The 23,101-nt window shown below is 40.9% G+C and overlaps 1 protein-coding gene across 1 annotated transcript in view; it reads left to right on the plus strand.

Annotated features, from left to right (window-relative positions):
• The first annotated feature begins 1,542 nt into the window (after positions 1-1,542).
• Positions 1,543-23,101, plus strand: part of LOC132885394 (reticulon-3-like) — a 28,947-nt gene continuing 7,388 nt past the window's right edge. Inside the window, exons 1-4 of the mRNA XM_060920040.1 lie at positions 1,543-1,975; positions 21,244-21,451; positions 21,540-21,678; positions 21,914-21,983. Of these exons, the coding sequence (XP_060776023.1) occupies positions 1,696-1,975; positions 21,244-21,451; positions 21,540-21,678; positions 21,914-21,983 (697 nt within the window). The 5' untranslated portion in view covers positions 1,543-1,695. The remainder of the gene's footprint in view (positions 1,976-21,243; positions 21,452-21,539; positions 21,679-21,913; positions 21,984-23,101) is intronic.

Here is a 23,101-nt window from a genome sequence, read left to right on the forward strand (position 1 = left end):
GCGCACCTGCCCGTTGCCCAAGTGGAAGCCCAGATACCATACTTCCACCCGCCCAATCGCACACTTCTTTGGGTTGGCTGTGAGCCCCACCCATCTCAGCGACCTAAGGACGGCCCTCAGATGTTCGAGGTGCCTCTGCCAGTCATTACTATAGATGATAATATCATCCAGATATGCGGCCGCGTAAGTGGCGTGCGGGCGGAGGACTCTGTCCATGCAAACTCCACACCCTGGACAAGTCATCACAGGGCTGACACATAAAGACAAACAACCATTCACATTCATGGTCAATTTAGAGCCACCAATTAACCTAACCTGCATGTCTTTGGACTGTGGGGGAAACCGGAGCACCCGGTGGAAACCCACACAGACACAGAGAGAACATGGAAACTCCACACCCTGGACAAGTCATCACAAGGCTGACACATAAAGACAAAAAACATTCATATTCACACATATGGTCAATTTAGAGCCACCAATTAACCTAACCTGCATGTCTTTGGACTGTGGGGGAAACCGGAGCACCCGGTGGAAACCCACGCAGACACGGAGAGAACATGGAAACTTCACACCCTGGACCAGTCATCACAGGGCTGACACATAAAGACAAACAACCATTCACATTCACGGTCAATTTAGAGCCACCAATTAACCTAACCTGCATGTCTTTGGACTGTGGGGGAAACCGGAGCACCCGGTGGAAACCCACACAGACACGGAGAGAACATGGAAACTCCACACCCTGGACAAGTCATCACAAGGCTGACACATAAAGACAAAAAACATTCATATTCACACATATGGTCAATTTAGAGCCACCAATTAACCTAACCTGCATGTCTTTGGACTGTGGGGGAAACCGGAGCACCCGGTGGAAACCCACGCAGACACGGAGAGAACATGGAAACTTCACACCCTGGACCAGTCATCACAGGGCTGACACATAAAGACAAACAACCATTCACATTCACGGTCAATTTAGAGCCACCAATTAACCTAACCTGCATGTCTTTGGACTGTGGGGGAAACCGGAGCACCCGGTGGAAACCCACGCAGACACAGAGAGAATATGGAAACTCCACACCCTGGATAAGTCATCACAGGGCTGACACATAAAGACAAACAACCATTCACATGTACGGTCAATTTAGAGCTACCAATTAACCTAACCTGCATGTTTTTGGACTGTGGGAGAAACCGGAGCACCCGGTGGAAACCCACGCAGAGAACATGGAAACTCTACACAGAAAGGCCTTCATTGGCCGCTGGGCTCGAACCCAGGACCTTCTTGCTGTGAGGCAACAGTGCTCACCACGACACCACCTGTGTAGTTCATTCTGTAGAAATATTGCTAATAAGAAAGGATCAGTTTTTGTTGAATTATAACTGCATTGCATCTAAATGTAATTCTTATTCTCATTCTTATTCTGCAAGGGGGTCTTTGATTGCAAAAAGAGTTTGCGAACCCCTTACGTCATACAAGCATGTGGGTTAACAGTTAGCCACGCCCCCTCCCCCTTGTGTAAGACTGAAACATCAAGCCCCTCCTTTTGAAGTTAGGAAGAGCAAGAGGTAAGGCACTTCCGGCTTAACTTAAAAGGGAAAACTTTGCAACAAACTATGCAACTGATATTTTCGCTGAAGGTCTCAGAGTAAACTTCAAAAGTTGGTGTTGGTTTCAGAGCCGTTTCCGCTATGGATGATCAGATTGGTTTCGCTACAGAGGAGCAGAGGAACCTGCAGCAGGCAGGAGAGAAACTCGCCCCCGATGAGTTTACAGAGGAGGCGTCGGGTTTCTCAGACTGTAAAAGCTTCGACGTGGATGATATTTTGGATTTGGCTGGAGGCGCAAAAGATGCCATCGAGAGACATCGATCGAAATATCAAATTCTAGACGAAACAAACGCAAACATCAGAAACTCAGGACCTGGAAAAGAGGAAGCAGATGCGGAAGCTAAAGCCCTGTCGTCTCTGTGTAAGTAGTGACTGTTAACTACATTAAACTGTATAATAAATGTATTCACTGTTTCCAAGCAACCATAAAACAATTCTTTCTAGCCTAATATAAGTCCCATAAACCAACCGACCAATCAGATGCCTCCTTTTCATCCTGGTCTTCAGGCGGAAGTTAAGTAGAAGGCACCTTGCTGTCTGGGTGCCATTTGTTTCTCAGTGAAAGCATGTCACATGTAAAATATATTATAAACAGTGGTTAAATTGGCTTTTGCAAAGAGGGGGAGCCCTTCACTCACAGTGGTCAATATCTCTCAAAACATTATTTATCGCACCATCGGTTTAATAAGAGAAAGAAAGAAAGCACAACTTTATTCTCTTGTGAAATTTCCTCTCTGCATTTAACCCATCTGAAGCAGTGGGCAGCCATGCTAACCGCACCCGGGGAGCAGTTTGGAGTTAGGTGCCTTGCTCAAGGGCACCTCAGCCCAAGGCCGTCCCATATTAACCTAACTGCATGTCTTTGGACTGTGTGGGGGAAACCAGAGCACCCAGAGGAAACCCATACATACCCCTATTCCACCAAATCAGTTCCAGGGCTGGTTCGGGGCCGGTGCAGGTTCACAACTCGTTGAACTTGCGAGCCAGCTGAGAACCAGTTTGCTTTTCCATAGCTCGGGGTGCTAAGCAGAGTCACGTCAGTTACAGTACGTTGCTGCGTTTGTATAAACCTTGGTGCGAACATCGTAGCAACAACAACATGGAGAAGAAGTAGCAACAACAATAATAATAATAATAATAATAATGGATGACTTCGCGTTTGTACAGCTGCTGCTTCTCGCCGCTTAAAAATGGCGACCTTTCACGATCTTGCTATTGTTGTTGGTCTTAACAACTCCGCCCCCCTGCTGCCGTAAGCGGTTCTTTCCTCTGGCCCAGCAAAGAGTTGGTGCTAGCCTGGAACCAGTTTTTCTGGCCCCAGAGCCAGTTCTTTGTCAGTGGAAACAGAAAACCCGGTTCCAAACTAAGCACTGGCCCCGAACCAGCCCTGGAACTGCTTTGGTGGAAAAGGGGCAACAGACAATATGCAAACTCCACACAAAAAGGCCCTCGCCAGCTGCTGGGTTCGAACCCAGAACCTTTTTGCTGTGAGGCGACCATGCTAACCATTACACCACCGTGCCGCTATTACATATTGGTAACCTTATTAAGTCTATGTTTCACCATCAATCTACACTGTAATTTGTAAAGCTTACTCACAATATACACTACCAATTCACATATTAGCAATAGTTGTTTACATCTCTTCAATCTACACGATTATTTGCATTACTTGTTTACATCTCACACCATCAATTCACATAGTATCAATAGTTCTTTACATCTCACACCATAAATCTACATCAATCAAATCAATTGTTTGCTAAACTTGGTTACATGTCACAACATCAAACCACATATCAGCAATAGCCAGTCATTACAATTTAATTTTACAAATTTCCAAATAGGACTTGGATCAAGTTTCTCCTGCCTTTCCTGTCTCTGTCTACATGCTCCCAGGGAGACTCCCAGAGTGTCCGGGAGACTAGGGATGTCTGAATCGTTTAATTTTGTTATTTAGTCTAGTCTTAGTACCCCGCAGCAACCTCATAACTTTGGCCGACCAAAGCAACATTGGACTGGGAGTCGAGCGTGCTAGCCAATGGAAAAGTCCAGGGTGCCAGTTCTCACCATCACGAGGAAGGTTTGCTAACGTTCCATGCTCAGAGATAGGTTAGCGGGCATCCATTAAACTAGCTGACTCAATTTTCTGATATTTACCTAAAAGCTAAAAGCATAGAAAACAGCTACAACTTAGTAAATGAAGATAAAATATGACAGAACTACAGACAAAAAGATCTGAACTTCAACAAATGGAGGCGTGAATTTTTCGACGAGCATCCTGTCTGTCAGTGTTAGCTATGTCATCTGCTGCAATAGTATATTTTGCCTGAGAAAGTTTCTTAACTAAAGACAAAATAAACAAAAGAACCATGACTTACCTCTGTCTACTTTGCTAAGGCATCGTGTTTAGCACATAGTTACAACTTCGTACGACATAAATCCTCATAAAGTATGAAGTATGATGGACTGATAGAAAACAGTGGTGCCAATTTCTCAAGCTGAACATTAAACATTATGTTAACATTAAACGTATGATGATGCTGTGTGATGTCACGCATTCTCGCAGCGCATGTGCATTCAGTGATTCCAATGAGAATGTCTCATCTCATTATCTGTAGCCGCTTTATCCTGTTCTACAGGGTCGCAGGCAAGCTGGAGCCTATCCCAGCTGACTACGGGCGAAAGGCGGGGTACACCCTGGACAAGTCGCCAGGTCATTGCAGGGCTGACACATAGACAACCATTCACACTCACATTCACACCTACGGTCAATTTAGAGTCACCAGTTAACCTAACCTGCATGTCTTTGAACTGTGGGGGAAACCGGAGCACCCGGAGGAAACCCACGTGGACACGGGGAGAACATGCAAACTCCACACAGAAAGGCCCTCGCCGGCCACGGGGCTCGAACCCGGACCTTCTTGCTGTGAGGCGACAGCGCTAACCACTACACCACCGTGCCGCCCCAATGAGAATGTTTGTTTGTTTTGTAAATTGATGGGTGTAATTCACTTTAGCTTATTTTTTGTTGTCTAAATCATTATTGATGAACTTTCATATTGATGGTGTTTTAAGAATAGATGAAAAATGTATAAAAGTATTATATTATTAACAACACTGAAGCAGAGGGAGCTCAGCTCCTGCTGGCTGTACTGCCGAGGCGAGGAGGCAGAGCTGAGCTCCGGAGGGCTCCGCCCAATTTAATCTCTGATTATAAACATGGGTAAATTGTCCTCCACAACATCCAATGTGTATAATTCAGATAAAACATCAATAAAATCCAGCACTTGCGGCATTTTTTTTCACTCCGGGTACACATTTGGAGAAATAGGATGTTATGCAGGTGTATTTAAAAAAAAAAAAAAGTCAAATTTCTTGTATTAAACTTATGTTTACATTAATGTCATTGGATCACCACAGAGAACACTTTTTAAATTTTGTTTCCATGTTGATTCTTTTTTTTTTTTTTATGCCTTTTAGGGCTGTTTAGGCATATTCTACTGTTCCACTGTACATTGAACTATATAACATACAAAATTCCACATTTCTAGTGCATTTTGTGCTATAAGATTGATATGATAATGTAGTATCTCTGTTTAATTTAATATATGCATATAAAGGAGTCATTTGTCACCTAGCAAAAATTTTGCAGGTCTTTAATAATGTGTCCGTCGTTATGCCAAATGATGTTTTTGGTCAGTGTTCTCAAAAAGGAACCCAAAAATTCAATCACTGATTCTTTTAATGGTATCTATTTTGGTGGTTTCAATCTCCTATATATGTAGGAATAATGCACAGGAAAAAAAAATTGACTGTAAGGCACCGACACCTTTCAGCGTTCATTGAAAATGTTCACTGGGATAATGGAAAAAGCAATGTAGTCTCCGTAGCCCTCTCTAAACTCGAGGTTTAATCAGGGTTAAAGAATTTCCCATAATGGTTTTTATAATTACTATGAGAAGTAAAGGTATAAAAATGCCTTTAGTCCTTACAGACTTGAAGTAATTGCACGGAGTAGTGGTTTAATTGAGAAATGTAGTCTCCATAGCCCCCAATTCTTCGGTAGACGTTTCTTCGTTAGAAAAGGTATTTGATTCTGTGCTCATTACCATACATTTTTTTTTTTTTTTTTTTTTTAAATTTAAGTTAAAGCTATCATTAAAATGTTCTGCAACCTGAAATAAATCTTTTAACATGCCAACTGCATATATAACAGAGGCACATACACTGGTGTAGTCTCCGTAGCCCCGACCAATTCACCAAAACAGTGGTCTTGATCAACAGGCCATATCTTCTCAATCAGATGAGGATACCTCATGAAATTTTCACACTGTAATATTAAGATATGTGGAAACAAAATGCACGGACTAAAAATCTGAAAACTAAGCTTTCAAAAAAATGACCATTTTGGAACAGAAACGTGTACCCTGAGTGGAAAAAAATGCCATTAGTGAACAGCATTTTCTTAGGCCACCATAAAGAAGGAAAGCACAACTTTATTCATCACACATTTGTGAAGTTCCTCTCTGCATTTAACCTATCTGAAGCAGTGAATACACACATGCGCGCACATACACATACCCAGAGCAGTAGGCAGCCATGCTAACAGCACCCAGGTAGCAGTTGGGAATTAGGTGTCTTGCTCAAGGGCACCTCAGCCCTAACCACATGTCTTTGGACTGTGGGGGAAACAGGGGGAACCCCACTCAGAACATGCAAACTCTGCGCAGAAAGGCCCCCACTGGCCGCAAGGCTCGAACCCAGAACCTTCTTGCTGTGAGGCGACCATGCTAACCACTTACACCACCGCCCATGAAATATCATCACTCCATTTTATTTCCAAAACATCCACTCAACCCTCTTACCTGCACACGTTCACCCCTGTGAAATATTCTACAAATTTCCTGACGATAATGTAGAGGGGGGAAAAGTATACAATTTCATTCCTTGTTTCTTTTATATTTGTGTAATAATCAGTCACTGATGATCACATGTGCAACTCTTTTACTTAGATTGAAAGTAATCAGTTTATGTTACACAGACATGAGCGTTTTACTGGGAAATACACCACTCATGTTTTTTAATATGAGCTACATCTAGGACATGGAGAACCAAAACCATGACCCAAATCTCTGTCACTTGTGAGGAAATCGATGAATTATTTGGGTACTTTTTGTTTGTGAATGTGTGTCTATAATAATAAAAAGAAAATCACACATTGGCTTGAAGATATGAAGTTCATCTTCTCATGCTGAAAAACTTGCATTTTTCACACAAAATACATTGCAGATCTGAATGTGTTGAGTGGTATATCTGGTGTATTCCATTCATCTAGCATGATATTAAACGAGTCAAAGACAAGTTCACTATCATGCTAGCTGAATGGACTAGATTTGATATACCACGAAAAGTCATGTATTATTATTATGCATACATGTTCCTTTCAGGTGTTCAGTGTGTCTTTTCTCTTTCCAAATTCTCTCAAAATCCTCCGTATTTAGTGAAGCAAACCTGGCAGCCATGTTTGTTCACAAATTGTCAGTCACTCACTAGCATGGAAATTTTACATCTCTGCCGTGTGACATGTTGTCTTGACAACCATGCAATATCGTAAACCATATTCAATGCTCATTCTCCATTGGGTAGAGTGACACGGGTGATAGCGTTCCGGCGCCGCGCCGGATTTCCGGCGTACCGTGGCTGGGGGGGAAAAAAAAATCTAGTTCGCCCATTGTCCTGTGTCATTCTGAGATGCGCAGATAGACAGTAAAGGGAATTCGGAATTCCCTTTACTGTCTATCTGCGCATCTCAGAATGACACAGGACAATGGGCGAACTAGATTTTTTTTATTTTTCCCCAGCCACGGTACGCCGGAAATCCGGCGCGGCGCCGGAACGCTATCACCCATGGTGACATAATACATGTAGGATAAGCAATATGCGAACAATATAGCATGCTGTTAAATCAAATGAATGAAACCTGCTAGAAAGGAATAGAACATGTTTTTATTCCATCGAAAAAGTGTCCTGTGTATAATAGTTCTGTCACTCATGAGGATATCGATGAAAAATTTTGCTACTTTTTGTTTCAGATTGTCTATATAATAAAAAGAAAATCACACGTTAGCTTGAAGATATGAAGTTTATCTTCTTGTGTTTGGAAAAAACAAAAAAAACTCCCCTTCGTACAAAATCCATCGTGGATTTGAGTGACGTTTTCCAATAGTTCACTCTGATGTCACTCCCAGTGTTTTCCCACTGACTTGACATGTGTTGTCAAAACGTTGAACTGGTTCAAAGTTAAAGTTCTTTTGATTAACTTTTTTTTTTTGTGGACATGTCTATATAATATAAAGAACATTACATGGTGGCCGAAGATATGAAGTTTATCTTCTCATGTTGGAAAAATATATTATGAGTTAGTGAAGCAAACGAATGAGTATGTTCACCACTTCAAAATAAACTTCATATCTTCGCACAACCATGTAATTGTCTCTATTTATTAATCAGTAAATACATCAAATAAATCTTAAAGGGGAGTCCTCGATTCTGAAGAAAGATTGTTGATATTCAAACTCAACATCCAAACAAATACACACCTTGTTTTAGTGCTCCTTCAGAAGCTCCGCCCACAGATTCATGGACACTGGTTGCCATGATGAATGACATGCAAGCACACGAACACACCATCCAAACCACAAGGAAGTAAAAACTAGCGAGAGTTGTTTAGATTTTTATAAAATTACAAACAGTGACCAGAGAACAGGCTATAGATTTGTAGCTAAGCTAACACGCAAGGTAACACTAACTAGCATAGCATTTCGAATTATGTGTTTTTAGGTCTATGCGGTGATGAAATGTTACCATGTTCAAGTTGAGTCAGGTAGTTATATTGTCATTTCACCATATACAGCTGGTATAATACACAGTGAAACGGAACAAAACGTTCCTCCATGACCATGGTGCTACACAAGACAACATGAACTACTTGAGATGACAGACCTACACAGGACTATATAAAGTGCACATGTTCATACATCGCAAGACAGTACAATAAAAATTTAAAACGGGACAATAGTAAAAATTAAGGAAAAACTAGAAGGGCATTCGGTAGAGTGCATACCTCCCCCAAGCTACATATTGACATCAAAATCAATCCACTTGAACCTAGAATGATACTAAAGCTGTACACCAATTTTCATCCAAATCCATTCACTACTTTTTGAGTTATGTTGGGAACAGACAAAAGTCCTAGCTCTGCATACATATCTGGATTTGCATCAAAATCTAATCAATTGTTCCCTGACCCATGGCCCTCCTTTCTTCAAAATTTAATCAAAATCTGTTCACTACTTTTTGAGTTACATTAGGAAAAGTCAAACAAATGGAAGTGGAAACATTACCTCTACCAACTTTGTTGGACCCATACACAGTTCTACTGTGAATGAAATGATGAGCAGTAACTAGAACCGAGTTCTTGCACCATTCCCTATGGATGTAAACACAAGCAACCACCTGCGAGCCTTACTGCAGGGAGATGCATTTCCATCAGTATGACACGAAGCAAGCCCGTCTAGCTGAATAAACTCCCACTGAGTAGTCTGCTGGGGTTAGATGTAATCCAGTTTATTGTCCAGAGAGCAGCCACTGGAAAGTAGGATGGACAGGAGAGCTGGCCAGCCCCCCTGCTTCCTCACACATCCACTTCCTCACACATCCACTGCTCTCCTGGCCAATGGCCCTCTTTTCTTTCTTCTTCTTTGAGGTTTATTCGCGGTTGGCAAAGAACAAATTGATGGATTACCACGACCAACAGATCACATCCAACCACACACACCCATTTTGTGCGTGAGCACAAACACCCTGCCCCCAGTTCACAATTTGCTGAAAGTGTTGTGTGGCTTGGTCTGAATCGCTTTGCTTTTTTCCCGTTTAAAGAGCTAGGGCTGTGCGTGAACACCAGATTTTATTTTTTTTCAGCGCACACACAGAACGGACAGCTAGCAGACCATGTGCAGATATTTGCTGAATTTGACACACATGTATTGGGTTGGAGTAGATGACTGCACCTTTAACAATGCCATTAATGTCCTATGGCCATTAGCATGGATCCTAGTTGTACAGGGTGTCTGAAAAGTCAGGAACCATCCATCCATTATCTGTAGCCGCTTATCCTGTTCTACAGGTTGCAGGCAAGCTGGAGCCTATCCCAGCTATGGGCGAGAGGCGGGGTACACCCTGGACACGTCACCAGGTTATTGTAGGGCTGACACATGGAGACAAACAAACACACACCTACGGTCAATTTAGAGCCACCAATTAGCCTAACCTGCATGTCTTTGGACTGTGGGGGAAACCAGAGCACCCAGAGGAAACCCATGCAGACATGGGGAGAACATGCAAACTCCACACAGAAGGGCCCTCTCTGGCCGCTGGGCTCAAACCCAGGACCTTCTTGCTGTGAGGCGACAGTGCTAACCACTACACCACCGTGCCGCCTAGTCAGGAACTAATGAGAGTAAAACATGTACTTTTTATTATTTACAGTACATGCTCTTCATGTTCATCCTTGGATGCTATGCATTTTCTCAGTCACTATCATGTTTTTGCAGACTTTGTTCGTATTTGGATTGATGTATTTGTGTAAAGTATTCCCATTGGTTCCTGACCTTTTTTTTTTTTTTTTTTTTCCCTTCTTCTTCCTGGACATGTTAGTTAGACACCATGTTGGATGTGTTGCTAATGGACACCATGGTGCCTGCAGATGAGCGAGCTTGCAAGCTCTACGAGTTGGGGCTTGTGGAAAAACGGTTAATTCATATAACTTGAGTAATACATATCGAGGTGGTCTATAACTTTTTTTTTTTTTTTTTGTGTCCAGAACATTTAATTTGAAAGGGAAAATAGTTCATATATACATTTCAAAATAAGGTATCTTTAGTAAGAACTTTATCATGGTCCGGGTTGCAGTTTATCAGGATCTAATTTGATGCAATTTCATCATGCATCTACCTTGTTGACCTTCATTTAAAGGAAGAAAATCACTAATCCCTTTTACCCCTCATTGCCATTACCATGTAACTGTTCTGGGTGTTATCTGATAACTGAAACACTCACCGAGTAATCCTGACATGTGTCTACAAGCTGTTGTTTCAAGTTATGACAAACTTCAGAACAAATATAACATGCTTTCAGGAAAGTTGTGTTCTGTGTGTCATATAACACGCATTCCATGGCATACAACATTATACGTCAGCAGATCAGTTAAAAAAAAAAGTCAAACCTGATCTGATGGCAGACCTGAGCATCAACCATAATATGCATAGGCCTATTGGGTTTACGATCAGTTTATTTTCACTTTTAATTATAGTTACAGACTACATCTTGGCTCTTTTTCATTTGCAGTATCTGACCCCAAGTCTGCTCTTTCAGTATACTTTCACGCAAATCTTTATTTATTTTTTTTTTAATTTATTTTTTATTTTTAGAAAGGCGCTGACCGAGACACCTTTTGTGCTGACGCATGCTGCCAAAAAAGCCACAAAAGAACATGAGAGCATGGTTATATTACACACAAAACTAATGCATAAAATACCAAACACACTAAAAACACAATCCATGATGCCACAAAGGCACTGATTTATGTGAGCATTAAAAATGGGTTATAAAACCTGTTTAAGCAATGGTTTTCAAGTCTCTTACATTCTTAAAGTAGGATGTTCAGTCCTGTCATGTGATGCGTGACAAGAAACTGCCGATTGACCAGAAAACACTTCACTGTTAAGCTATTACACCATCGCCACTTGTAAGGGCAGAGGTCATCCAGTTTTTAGTTTTATACATAAATTCTCCAAGAACTGAAGAAGGAAGGCCATATAGAATTTTAAAAACTAACCCTGTGTCCAAAATCACTCCCTCATTCACTACTCACTATTTAGGGAATTACTGTATAGTGAGCTCACTGGTAAAATTAAACACTTTTCAGGCACTACTCCGTTGCGCCGTTATTTACGTCATTGCTGTCACACAATTAAAACGTGCCAGATCAGTCGGCTGGTGGGTTTTCAAAAAAAAAAAATACATGCGTGTATTTTTGTGATAAAGCCAATACAAAGTACTTTGCGTCTGCTGCATCTTTCAGTTATTTTAAATCAAGGGTGAATACTTTCGTCTTTGCTACTGCCTTTTATTAAATCAAATTTGAGGCTTTTTTTTTTTTTTTTAAATCTGATGATTCAACAGCAGTGAATCATCTGATCGATTCGCTCCATTCCTCACTAACTTTTATTCTTGTATTTTCTGTCTTATTCTATTTTAGCTTATTTTGTGTTCTCTTACTATTTTTAATTGTTATAAACGGACATTCAAGTACGTTTCTTCCTCTGTCCATTCACCCCAACACCCCCCCCCCCAAATATCCCTTTCAGTGTGACTGCAATGCATAATGGGATATATTGCTTGGTTAGTGACCATCAGTTGTACACTACTTTTTGTGATGCATTGAGGGATACTTTGAGTGCACTATATAGGGTGCAATACTTCTCACTATACATTCGGACAGCACTACAAAATGGCGACCTCACTATATAGTCCACTATATAGTGAGTCGAGGCTGATTTTGGACACAGGATAATACTACATTTGAGAATTTCATTAACTTGTCCTAGCTGTGTAGAATTTCAGCTTTAATTCAAGGCATCTAACAAAAAATATGGCATTAACCATTTAGGAATTACAGGTTTTTATAGAACACGCACTGTCCCTCCATTTTCACAATCTCTAATCTAATTGGATAATTGACTGATAAGCAACTTCATGGCCAGTTACAGTCTGTTTCCTTGTTATTTCTTGACAGATTAAGGAGATAAAAGATCTGGAGTTTTTTCCAAGTGTTGAGCTTGCATTTGGCAGCTGTTCTTGGGAACTTTTCAATATGTAGTCCAAAGAGGTGGATGATGCAAGTGAAGGAGTCCATAATTATTCTTGGGGGGGGCAAAAACAAAATGGACCCATCAGACAGGAAGCAGAAACTTTGAGTAGCCAAATCAACAACGTGATACATTCTTAAAAAGAAGGAATGCACTGCCAAGCTCGGCAGCATCAAGATACCTGGAAGACCATAGAAGACAACTAAAGTGGATGATCATAGAATTCTTTCCTTGGTGAAGGGGGAAAAAAAAAAAAAAAAGTCCTTCAAAACCTTGAGCCAAGTCAAACACACTCTTAAGGAGGTAGGCCTATCATTGTCAAAGTCTACAATCAAGTGACTCCTTCATGAACGTAAATACAGAGGGTTTACCTCAAGATGCAAACCAATGGTAACACTCGAACGGAAAGGCCGTCCAGCTCGGCAACAGAATTTTTTGGACAGGTGAAACCAAGATCAACTTGTCCCAGAATAATGGGAAGAGAAGAGTATAGAGAAGGAAAGGAAGGCCTCATGGTCTACATCATCTAGACATGAGCATTTATGGTTGCCAGTAGACCTGGGTCACTGGTGTTTATTGATGTGACTGCTGATAGAAGTAGCAGGATGAATTCTGCACTGTATATAGAGCTATGCTTTGGGCGGCACGGTAGTGTAGTGGTTAGCACTGTCGCCTCACATCAAGAAAGCTCTGGGTTCGAGCCCAGTGACTGATGGGGGGGGGGCTTTCTGTGTGGAGTTTGCATATTCTCCCCCAAAGACATGCTAAGACAGGTTAACTGGCTACTCTAAATTGTCCATAGGTGTGAATGGTGGTTTCCCAAGCCCAGAAATGGGAGGGTTGCAGCAGGAAGGGCATCTGGTGTAAAAACTTGGCTCCAATTAATATGATGTGGATCAATATGGATCCTGACCTGGCAGCAGTGTTGGACAAGGGAGAAGGTGATAGTTTTATCTGTTCAGGTTCAGTCCGATGCTGCAAAACTGATAAGATGTACAGGCGCATAACAACCCAAAACATGGTGAAAGCAACCCAAGAATTCTTGCGACAAAGAAATAGAATGACAATCTCCATGGATCCAGCTCATGTGTTGAACAGTGAATTTGAGCTTTTGCCCTCTGGGAGGTGTTTCAGAGTGCCTTGTTACAGAAGGAACAGATACAAGAACTCTTTTTTTTTTTTTTTTTGTGCCACATTTCATCACACTCTTAAACCAGAGGAAGATCAAATGAGCACATACTAGTTTTTTTTTTTGTTTTTTTTTTTCCCTTCAACTAGTTTTTAAATTATTTTTATGGTGGCTGTTGATGTTTTTGTGTTTCTATGTCTTGGGGGGGCATCTGGTAGATCATGTAAATCAAATTTCCATTTTACGGATAATAAAGTTTTATCTTATCTTACTCGGCCATTTAAGAACAGTCAGCCCAATTGAGCATGCTTTAGACTTTCTGAAGATGAAACTGAAGGCAGAAAAACTCACAAGCAAGCAGCAGCTGTAGGCAGCTGCAGCAGAGTCCTGTTTGCATCTCAAAGGAGGAAACTCAGCATTTAGTGATGTCCATGGCTTCCGGTCATCAGACACTCGACTGTAATGGATTTGCATGCAAGCCTTAAAGATGATCCTTATATTTATAATTGTTAGTTTGTCCCATTACTTTTGAGACTGTAAAGGACCTTTTATAAATATAAATAAAAGGTTAATGCAGTTGTGGTGGTGTGTGGGTGGGTCCGCCCAACTGTTTGAATTAATGTCGATTTAAAGTCTTCACTTCAATCACATCTTCATGGTTTTATTTCAAATCCATTGTGGTGGTGTACAGAAGCAAAATGATAAACTGTCACTGTCCAAATATTTATAGACCTCACTGTAATATATAAAAATACACTGACCAACCACTTTAATAGGAACTTGTTCTTGATTCTAAGATTCCTGTTATTGGCTGGCAGGAGTGGAACCCAATGTGGTCTTCTGCTGTTGCATTCCGAGATGCTTTTCTGTTCACCACAGTTGTAAAGAGTTGCTATGAGTTACTATATCCTTCCTGGCAGGTCAAACTAATTAGGCATTTTCCTCCGACATCTTTTATCAACAAGATGTTTCCACTCACAGAACTGTTACTCAAGTTTTTTTTTTTTATTAATTTTTTTTAAACATTTTGTGTGTGTGGGGGGGGAGACACCAGAGGCTCAGCAGTTTCTGAAATTCTCAAACCAGTCCATTTGGCTCAAACCAACACCCATGCCACTGTGAAAGAGAGTCACACTTTGAGATCACAATTTTTTTTCCCCCCATTCTGTTTGAAGTGAACGTTAACTGAAGCTCTTGATTTTGTATCTGCATGATTTTATGCATTTGTATTGCTGTCAAGGAATTGGCTGATTAGATAACTGCATAAAATAGCGGGTGTAGGGGTGTTCCTAATAAAGTGGCTGGTGAGTGTATAATATAATCTCACGGTAATGGAATACTTTCAGTTCAACATGTCATGACGCTCTTTATATTCACTTGCTCATATTTTTCACCAGCACTCTCTGATTTTCTGACCAACTTGCAACCTTATTGACCGGGAGGTTAAAAGCACTTGACGTCACGGAGTACTTTACTTTTCTGAACCTTTGAGCTTTTCTCAACTTTAAAAGCTCAGCCAGCAGCAGTGCTTCTTTAAAAGCGGCTACATACATCCTGTCTTGCAGCTGCTGGAGGTTACGTAATATAACTGCCAGTGTAAAAGCATGGTAATGGATACCTTTGGGTGGAGGATTTTTCTGCAAACACTTTGCCGTGCTTGATCCATATACCTGTAACAGCTCCTCCCTTGTGCTGAGAATGATCCACCTAAGTAATACCTGTGGTCAGCCATGGTTTGATGGTGTTTCATGTTTCAAGGGTGCGGTACAGGGTGTGCAAGAATGTGTGTTTAACATGAATTGATAAACTTGTGACCCTGTGTGCGGGTATTCAGAGGTTTGTGCTACCATCTCGTGGCTCATATGGAACTTCGTACTCAAGAAAATTAATTTCGAGATGTCCTGTAGAACGGTCAATGGAACTGGAGGATGGGCATAGCTGTAATTACAAAACTACTTAGGCCATCCTTAAAAAAAAAAAAATCTGTTTCCTGTCCACCGGGTGAGCAAAAAAAAATTTCAGTCAGGAGGGATGTTTTTTTTTTTTTTTTTTTTTTTCCTATATGGATGGATAAGAAATCGCAATGCTGTTTGCTTTTTCTTTCAGTACTTTTTTTTTATTACAAAAGCAGGCACATTTAATAAAATATGACTGTTTAATCAACTGAAACTTGTACAAAAACTTTAAGTTAGCATTTTAAACGCTGACTGCAACATTTGCAAAACTTTTACAAAGGTACTTAAAATGTCCGACACACTGACTTTTTGTAGTTCTAAATCGACCGTTAGGCCTAGTTTGGATAAAATTACACTATTAAAATGATCACTGAATGATTTGTTTTTCTGAATCTTTACTATTTTGTTGTTTGCTAGAATGCCATTTTGCGATTTCACACTTAAGCAAATGTTTGAAAACTCTGGATCTCCTTCCTTCATGGTGGCTGCCATTTTTTTGTGGCGCACGGCACATGCGCAGAGCTGATTCAATTATATATTCTGCGCGGAATGCAGGGCTTTCCACAAGCGCCGGCCATACAGCCGACTACACAATTGGGTCCAGCCGGCTACTTTTAATGACTATTATTTTTGGAGCCCACAGGCTCTAAATATTAATTTTCGATTTTAATAAAATTAAATGTTTATCTAACGGACTGACAATGTCAAACTGAACCGCACTCATTTAAGTTGTGATTCGCGTTGTTTGTACCGATAACCACAAATTCCCTGCTGACTTCGTTGATCAAGGGAGAGTAACTCATCCGCGGCCCCGACATGCGGTGTGTGCGTGCGCGCACACTCGGCAGAGGCAGTAGTGTGTCGGGGCCGTCGGAGGGAACAGAAGCAGAGATAACGCTTATTTTGTCTCTGGTAAACCAGTCTTCTCTCGTTCAATTACGTGCTGGCATCAAAAGACACTGTTGGTTGTAAATGAAACCAAACTGAGTCGTTTGAGTGTATTTTCATACACAAATGGAGAAATGTTCGCTGAGGGTTTAATTGTGTAGCCACCACTGCAGACCATTGTCGTTGTTAATTCATAGCAGGCTCAGCTGCGTGAATGTGTCATGCACCGAAAATAAGAGATTTACAAGCCAGGAACGCCTAATGATGCAATACGCAAGAAAAGAAAGAAGGTTTACTGCCATTTTACTTTGTATTTGAGTAAATTGAATAAATAAATGGTCTGTGGAAAATACATTTAATCCTGGGAACTGCGTGCACAGGAGTTTTTGTGTTTACTCCCCCCTGGCTGGCTACTTATTTGTCATGGCTGGCTAGTATGAGCCTTAGTGGAAAGCCCTGGGAATGCGTAAATGTCAAGTTCGATTTTAGATTTACGAACCTGAAAAAAAATGTCGAAAAACCGGCGTTTTAAAAAAAATATATATTTCAACTGCACAAACGGCACTCACCCGGCCGATGGACCGGAAACAGAAAATTTTTTAATAATGGCCTTAAGGAAAACATGACAGTGTTAGTATTGATACTCATGAATAAGAGTTTATTGAAAAGACTTTGCGATGTAAGTTCAGATTGAACGTTATTTCATAATAGTGCAGAGCATATGCGTTATTACCTCGCCTGTGACTGAGTAAGTGGGGCGAGCTATTGTAATCGGTGCAGTTTGTTTGTGTCTGCATTCACAATCTAGTGTCTAGACGGTTGCGCTGATTGATTTCAAATTATCAGGGTAGGTGGGCAATGGTCCATAGATTACTTGATTTAAATTTTGGGGGTAATTGGGTCAAGGTCACTGGAAAGGCCGGGCGAGGTAAACGTTTCACTGTTGGTAGAAAAGATAAGACTCATGAATCAAGCATATACGAGGGCACTTCAAAAAGTTCTCAGCTTCACCCAGAAACAAGGAGCAGGACTCCCATTTTAGGGCATAACTGTATACTATAAAGCCTTATCTCTGAAGATTTAGAAAAACAAAGTGTACTAAAAATTAAGGAAGAGCATGACGTTTCGGTGCCGCTCAGACACCGTATGGCCTACAATTAAGCAGAGCAGACCTTGTCAATCATCATCTTAGCAACCAAAAATCAACTGTTCCAATTTAATGGAACACTATATGAACAGATTGACTGTCGCTATGGGTTTCCTGCTCAGGCCTCTGCTAGCCAATGTGTTTGTGTTCAATCGACAATACTCAACAACAAGGTCAAATGCCAGAATACTATCAGAGGTATGTTGATGACATTGTAGTCGTAATGCCTAATAAAGTGGAAGGCTCTACATTTCTGGATGTCCTAAATCGTTGCCAGGCCTCTTTAAAGTGTACCATGGAAATTGAGAAAGACTGCATGCTTCCCTTTCTTAGCTTGCAACTTCTCAGTAAATCCGGTCATATCGAAACTAAAGTGTACGTCAAGCCAATAAACCCCAGCCTCCTACACTATAAAGGTCATGTGGGTGACCGCTATAAACGAGGCTTATTTAAAACGGTGCTGGACAGAACCTATCGATTATCATCCTCATGGTCCTATTTTAATGATGAACGTGAACATTTAAGGAAAGTGTTCCAATGCCTGAAGTACCCACAAACCTTACTTGACCATACGATCAAAGGCTTTGTCGATTCTAAACTTTGTATACATCCTGGCACACTGGAAGTTAAAGAAGCAGACATCAGAATCGCCATACCATTCAAGGACGAAGCTTGAACATTGGTGGACTTCACAGTTGGCATTAAAGTTAAAGGAGACTTGAAAAATAATGCAAAAACAGTCTTTCTTCTGTGACGTTTTCTGGGTGAGGCAGAGAACTTTTTGAAGTACCCTTGTAATTAACCCAGAGTTAACGACAAATATACTTTTTCTTTTTCTACGACTCTGATTCACAGCCGACCCTTGCTACCAAACAAGTACAGCTATACAAGAGCCAGCATGTTTCAGCATGTGACATCATCTGATTTTGGACTGAAACGCTTGTTAAAATAGATGTATTAAAAACAAAAGGCGAAATGTGTCCTATGTGAATTGGCCTTTAAGTTACGGTCATACTACAGCTTGCGATGCTTTGCAATGGGATATGATGAAAATGAGGTGTTTTTGTGATTATACAGGTGAGCTAAAAGTTGTGAACACTTAACTGTCGCACCTTCACGCACTTCAGTCTGGCGCAGCTCGAGCAGCTGTGTGTGCTCAGTGTGTTCTGCATGCTCCTGGGACCCAGTCGTTTGGGGAAATGCCTGATATAGATTTGAGCGCAATCAGTATGTGCATATAAGGACACTTTTTTTTTTTTTTTTTTTTTTTTTTCCCAGAGACTTTGCGAAGTATTTTCATTATCACGGTCACATTTGTTTCTGGGCACATTTATGACTCTGCTTATGGTATTGTTTTTGTAAACATCATGCCTACTAATAAACACACTCCCTGCACTTACTTCCATCTACTGCCGCATACCTGACAATACTTCACAAGGCCTCTGTGAAAACACCATCCTTATGCACATGCTGATTTGTGCTCAAATCAGCATCAGTCATTTTCCATAACGACTGGGTCACAAGCGAGCACAGCATGCTCTGAAGGATCCCTGAATGTAAATGCACTTTAAGTCTCTGTGAAGGTTGGGCTACACTGTGTTGCCGAGGCTCCCGCAAACATCTGAGACATGGATTCGAGACAAATACATGTCAAGAGGATTTGAATGTTCCCTGAGCTTCTGGAAGTACAGTGGTGCTTGAATGTTTGCGAGCCCTTTAGAACTTTCTATATTTCTGTGTAAATATGACCTAAAACATCAGATTTTCACACAAGTTCTAAAAGTAGATAAGGAGAACCCAGTTAAACAAATGAGACACAAATATTATACTTTGGTCATTCATTTATTGAGGAAAATTATCCAATATTACCTATCTGTGAGTGGCAAAAGTATGTGACTCTCTAGGATTAGCAGTTAATTTGAAGGTGAAATTAGTCAGGTGTTTTCAGTCAATGGGATGACAATCAGGTGTGAGTGACAAACAAGCCAGAAGGCTATTGGAAAATGTTTTGTGGACGGATGAGACCAAAATAGAACATTTCAGTTTAAAAGAGAAGAGTCATGTTTGGAGGAAGGAAAACACTGCATTCCAGCATAAGAACCTTATCCCATCTGTGAAACGTGGTGGTGGTAGTATCATGGTTTGGGCTTGTTTTGCTGCATCTGGGCCAGGACTGCTTGCCATCATTGATGGAACAATGAATTTTGATTTATACCAGCGAATTCTAAAGGAAATTGTCAGGACATCTGTCCATGAACTGAATCTCAGGAGAAGGTGGGTCATGCAGCAAGACAACAACCCTAAGCACACAAGTCGCTCTACCAAATAATGGTTAAAGAAGAATAAAGTTAATGTTTTGGAACGGCCAAGTCAAAAGTCCTGACCTTAATCCAATCGAAATGTGGAAGGACCTGAAGTGAGCAGTTCATGTGAGGAAACCCACCAACATCCCAGAGTTGAAGCTGTTCTGTACGGAGGAATGGGCTAAAATTCCTCCAAGCCGGTGTGCAGGACTGATCAACAGTTACCAGAAACGTTTAGTTGCACTTATTGCTGCACAAGGGGGGGGTCACACCAGATACTGAAAGCAAAGGGTCACATACTTTTGCCACTCAGATATATAATACTGGATCATTTTCCTCAATAAATAAATGACCAAGTATAATATTTTTGTCTCATTTGTTTAACTGGGTTCTCTTTATCTACTTTTAGGACTTGTGTGAAAATCTGATGATGTTTTACATCATATTTATGCAGAAATATAGAAAATTCTAAAGGGTTCACAAACTTTCAAGCACCACTCTATTCCCAAACTTAATTTGCTAAAACCTTTGCCACCAAATTTCAATGCATGCACTGAAATGTTTCATGACGTTTGTGGCCACTTACGAGGTGGAGACGCACCAAAAAAAACAGCTCTCGAAGCTCAGAGAACATTCGCCATGGGTCACATGATTGATAATGATGCTACCAATTTTTCATCACCAAGTATTCACAAATGCATTGTGAGCTGTAGTGTGACTAGGGCCTTGTACACTTTTTAAGCTAGATGTGACACTCCAGTGTCCATGCTTTGTTTTCAAGAAACCAAAAAAAAGAGGCTGGTGAAGGAATAACTGTTTGTTTCTTTGGGTTGGTTACTATGGAAATTGAGTGAATTGCACTTGCACTTCTATCAAAACATTGAATACAGAAACAGTATTGCTTTTCATTACACCTTTATTAAACATTACACAGTGAAATAGTTGTACGTCACGTGAATTTTTGATTGATTGACTTTTATTTTAACAAGCATCTTTGTGTGTCAACCTGAAAGTGTGTTCTTGCTGATCAGTGCATAGCGAATGCTTTTAGGTATAAAGCATAGCATACAATTTGAGACACAGCTTAAGACAACCATAGTGATCATAAAGTGAGTCTGCATTTTTACTGTAACATACAAATTGGCAGGCAGAGATGTTGTTTTTGCTCAAATAACCGCCTCGTGTGCAGTCATTCACAATTCTGGTTTAAGTATTTCAAGAGATCTGCTGTGTCAACCTGTAAAAAGTTTGACTGTGTGTGTGTTTTGTATTTCAGTCTGGGATCTGCTGTACTGGCGTGACGTACAGAAGACGGCATGTGTGTTCGGAGCGACACTGTCACTATTGATCTCTCTGAGTCTGCTCAGCGTTATCAGTGTGTGTTCATACATCGCTTTGGCTTTGTTATCTGTCACCATCTGTTTCCGAATCTACAGTGGATTCGCAGCTGCTGTACAGAAGGCTGAAAACATGCACCCATTTAAGTGAGAAACATGCACATAGCCTGTAAGTGTGTGTCCTTTTAGAGAAATAAAGCAGTTAAGTATGGACTTTGGCTGTGTGTGTTTTCAGATTGTACCTGGAGCAGGAGGAAACTCTACCAGCTGATATCCTTCATAGACACCGTGATGTTCTGTTGAAGCACATCAATGCCAGTATTAATAGACTGAAGCATCTCTTCCTGGTGGAGGATCTCCTTGACTCTCTGAAGGTATGATGATGATGGGGAAGCCATGGCCTAATGGTAAGAGAAGCAGCTTTGGGACCAAAAATTTGCTGGTTTGATTCCCTGGACCAGCAGGAATGGCTGAAGTGCCCTTGAGCAAGGCACCTAACCCCCAACTGCTCCCCAGGCTGCTCTGGGTGTGTTGTATGTCACTCTGGATAAGAGCGTCTGCTAAATGCCTGTAATGTTGTAATATGTTTTGTGTTTTAATTGTGTACAGTTCGCAGTGGTGCTGTGGGTTCTGACCTATGTCGGGTCTGTGTTTAATGGACTCACCGTTCTCATTATTGGTAAGTGTTTGCCTCAGCAGTGTTAAAAGGGAAGGCTATTTTCATCATGTTTGTGCCAGAACTAAATGCAAACATGACTGTGATAAAATGTGAAATATAGGGTTAGTCAAAATCATGTTAACACTAATGGATTATTTTTCTCCTGAATGTGTGGTGCGCTGTGACCGCTACTGGTGTAATTGGGCCCTACTTTGACACCCCGACATTGACGTCAGACGTCTACTTACAGATGGTACAGCAGTATGCCATTCATGAACTTCCACTACAGATCCAATTGGTTTTTGCCATTTAAGTGTTAACATAATTTTGACTAACCCTGTATAATACAAACTTTATGGCTTTTCATTAGTGACCTGCAGATAATGTACCATGCTGAAAAGCAAAGCCTTCATTGCATTGAATTGCTCTTACATTGCTTGATCTCTTCAGCAGGGTATTGCTTTGTTGTTATTATACCCCTGCTCCGAAGGACGGGGGGGTATACTGGTTTACCTCCATCCGTCTGTATTTCCATCTGTCTGAAACACCCTTTTTCTCAGCAACCACAAATCATAGCCACTTGGTACCAAACTTCAGCTTGGGGGTGTATACCGTTTTCAGGTCTGTCGCACATCGACTTCCTGTTTACCGACTGAACGTATTTACAAAACATTTGGGTGGATTTTTGACTCTATTTCAAAAAGCAAAATGCTAGTTCAAAGTGACAGTTTACTAGGATGCTATTTGAAATCCCTGGGGGGAGAACACTGCTCTTTATTTACTTGTTTCAGGGTTAATTATTTGTTGAAGTCAACATTCATAATAAGTGTCCTATTCCTTCGATTGCTTGCATTCTGATAAGCGAGAGCAGGGGTATACGTAAGTGAGCAATAGCTAATATTTGATCATGTTGTTGTGAGTGGTCCCCCCCCCCCCCCCCCCCCCCAGAATTAAACACTGATGTATAGAAGTGAATGGAATTCTTCTTACATCAGTGTGTTGTAGTCATGCTATACTGAAAAACACTGTCCATTTCACTTCAAACCAAAGTCAGCATTTATTTCTTAAAAGAAAATGCAGTATGATGAAACCATTTGGAAAACCATACATTCTCATAATTACCTTCAAATAATATCTTC

The sequence above is a fragment of the Neoarius graeffei genome, chromosome 4 (assembly GCF_027579695.1).
Source record: "Neoarius graeffei isolate fNeoGra1 chromosome 4, fNeoGra1.pri, whole genome shotgun sequence".
In the NCBI taxonomy this organism is placed as follows: domain Eukaryota; kingdom Metazoa; phylum Chordata; class Actinopteri; order Siluriformes; family Ariidae; genus Neoarius; species Neoarius graeffei.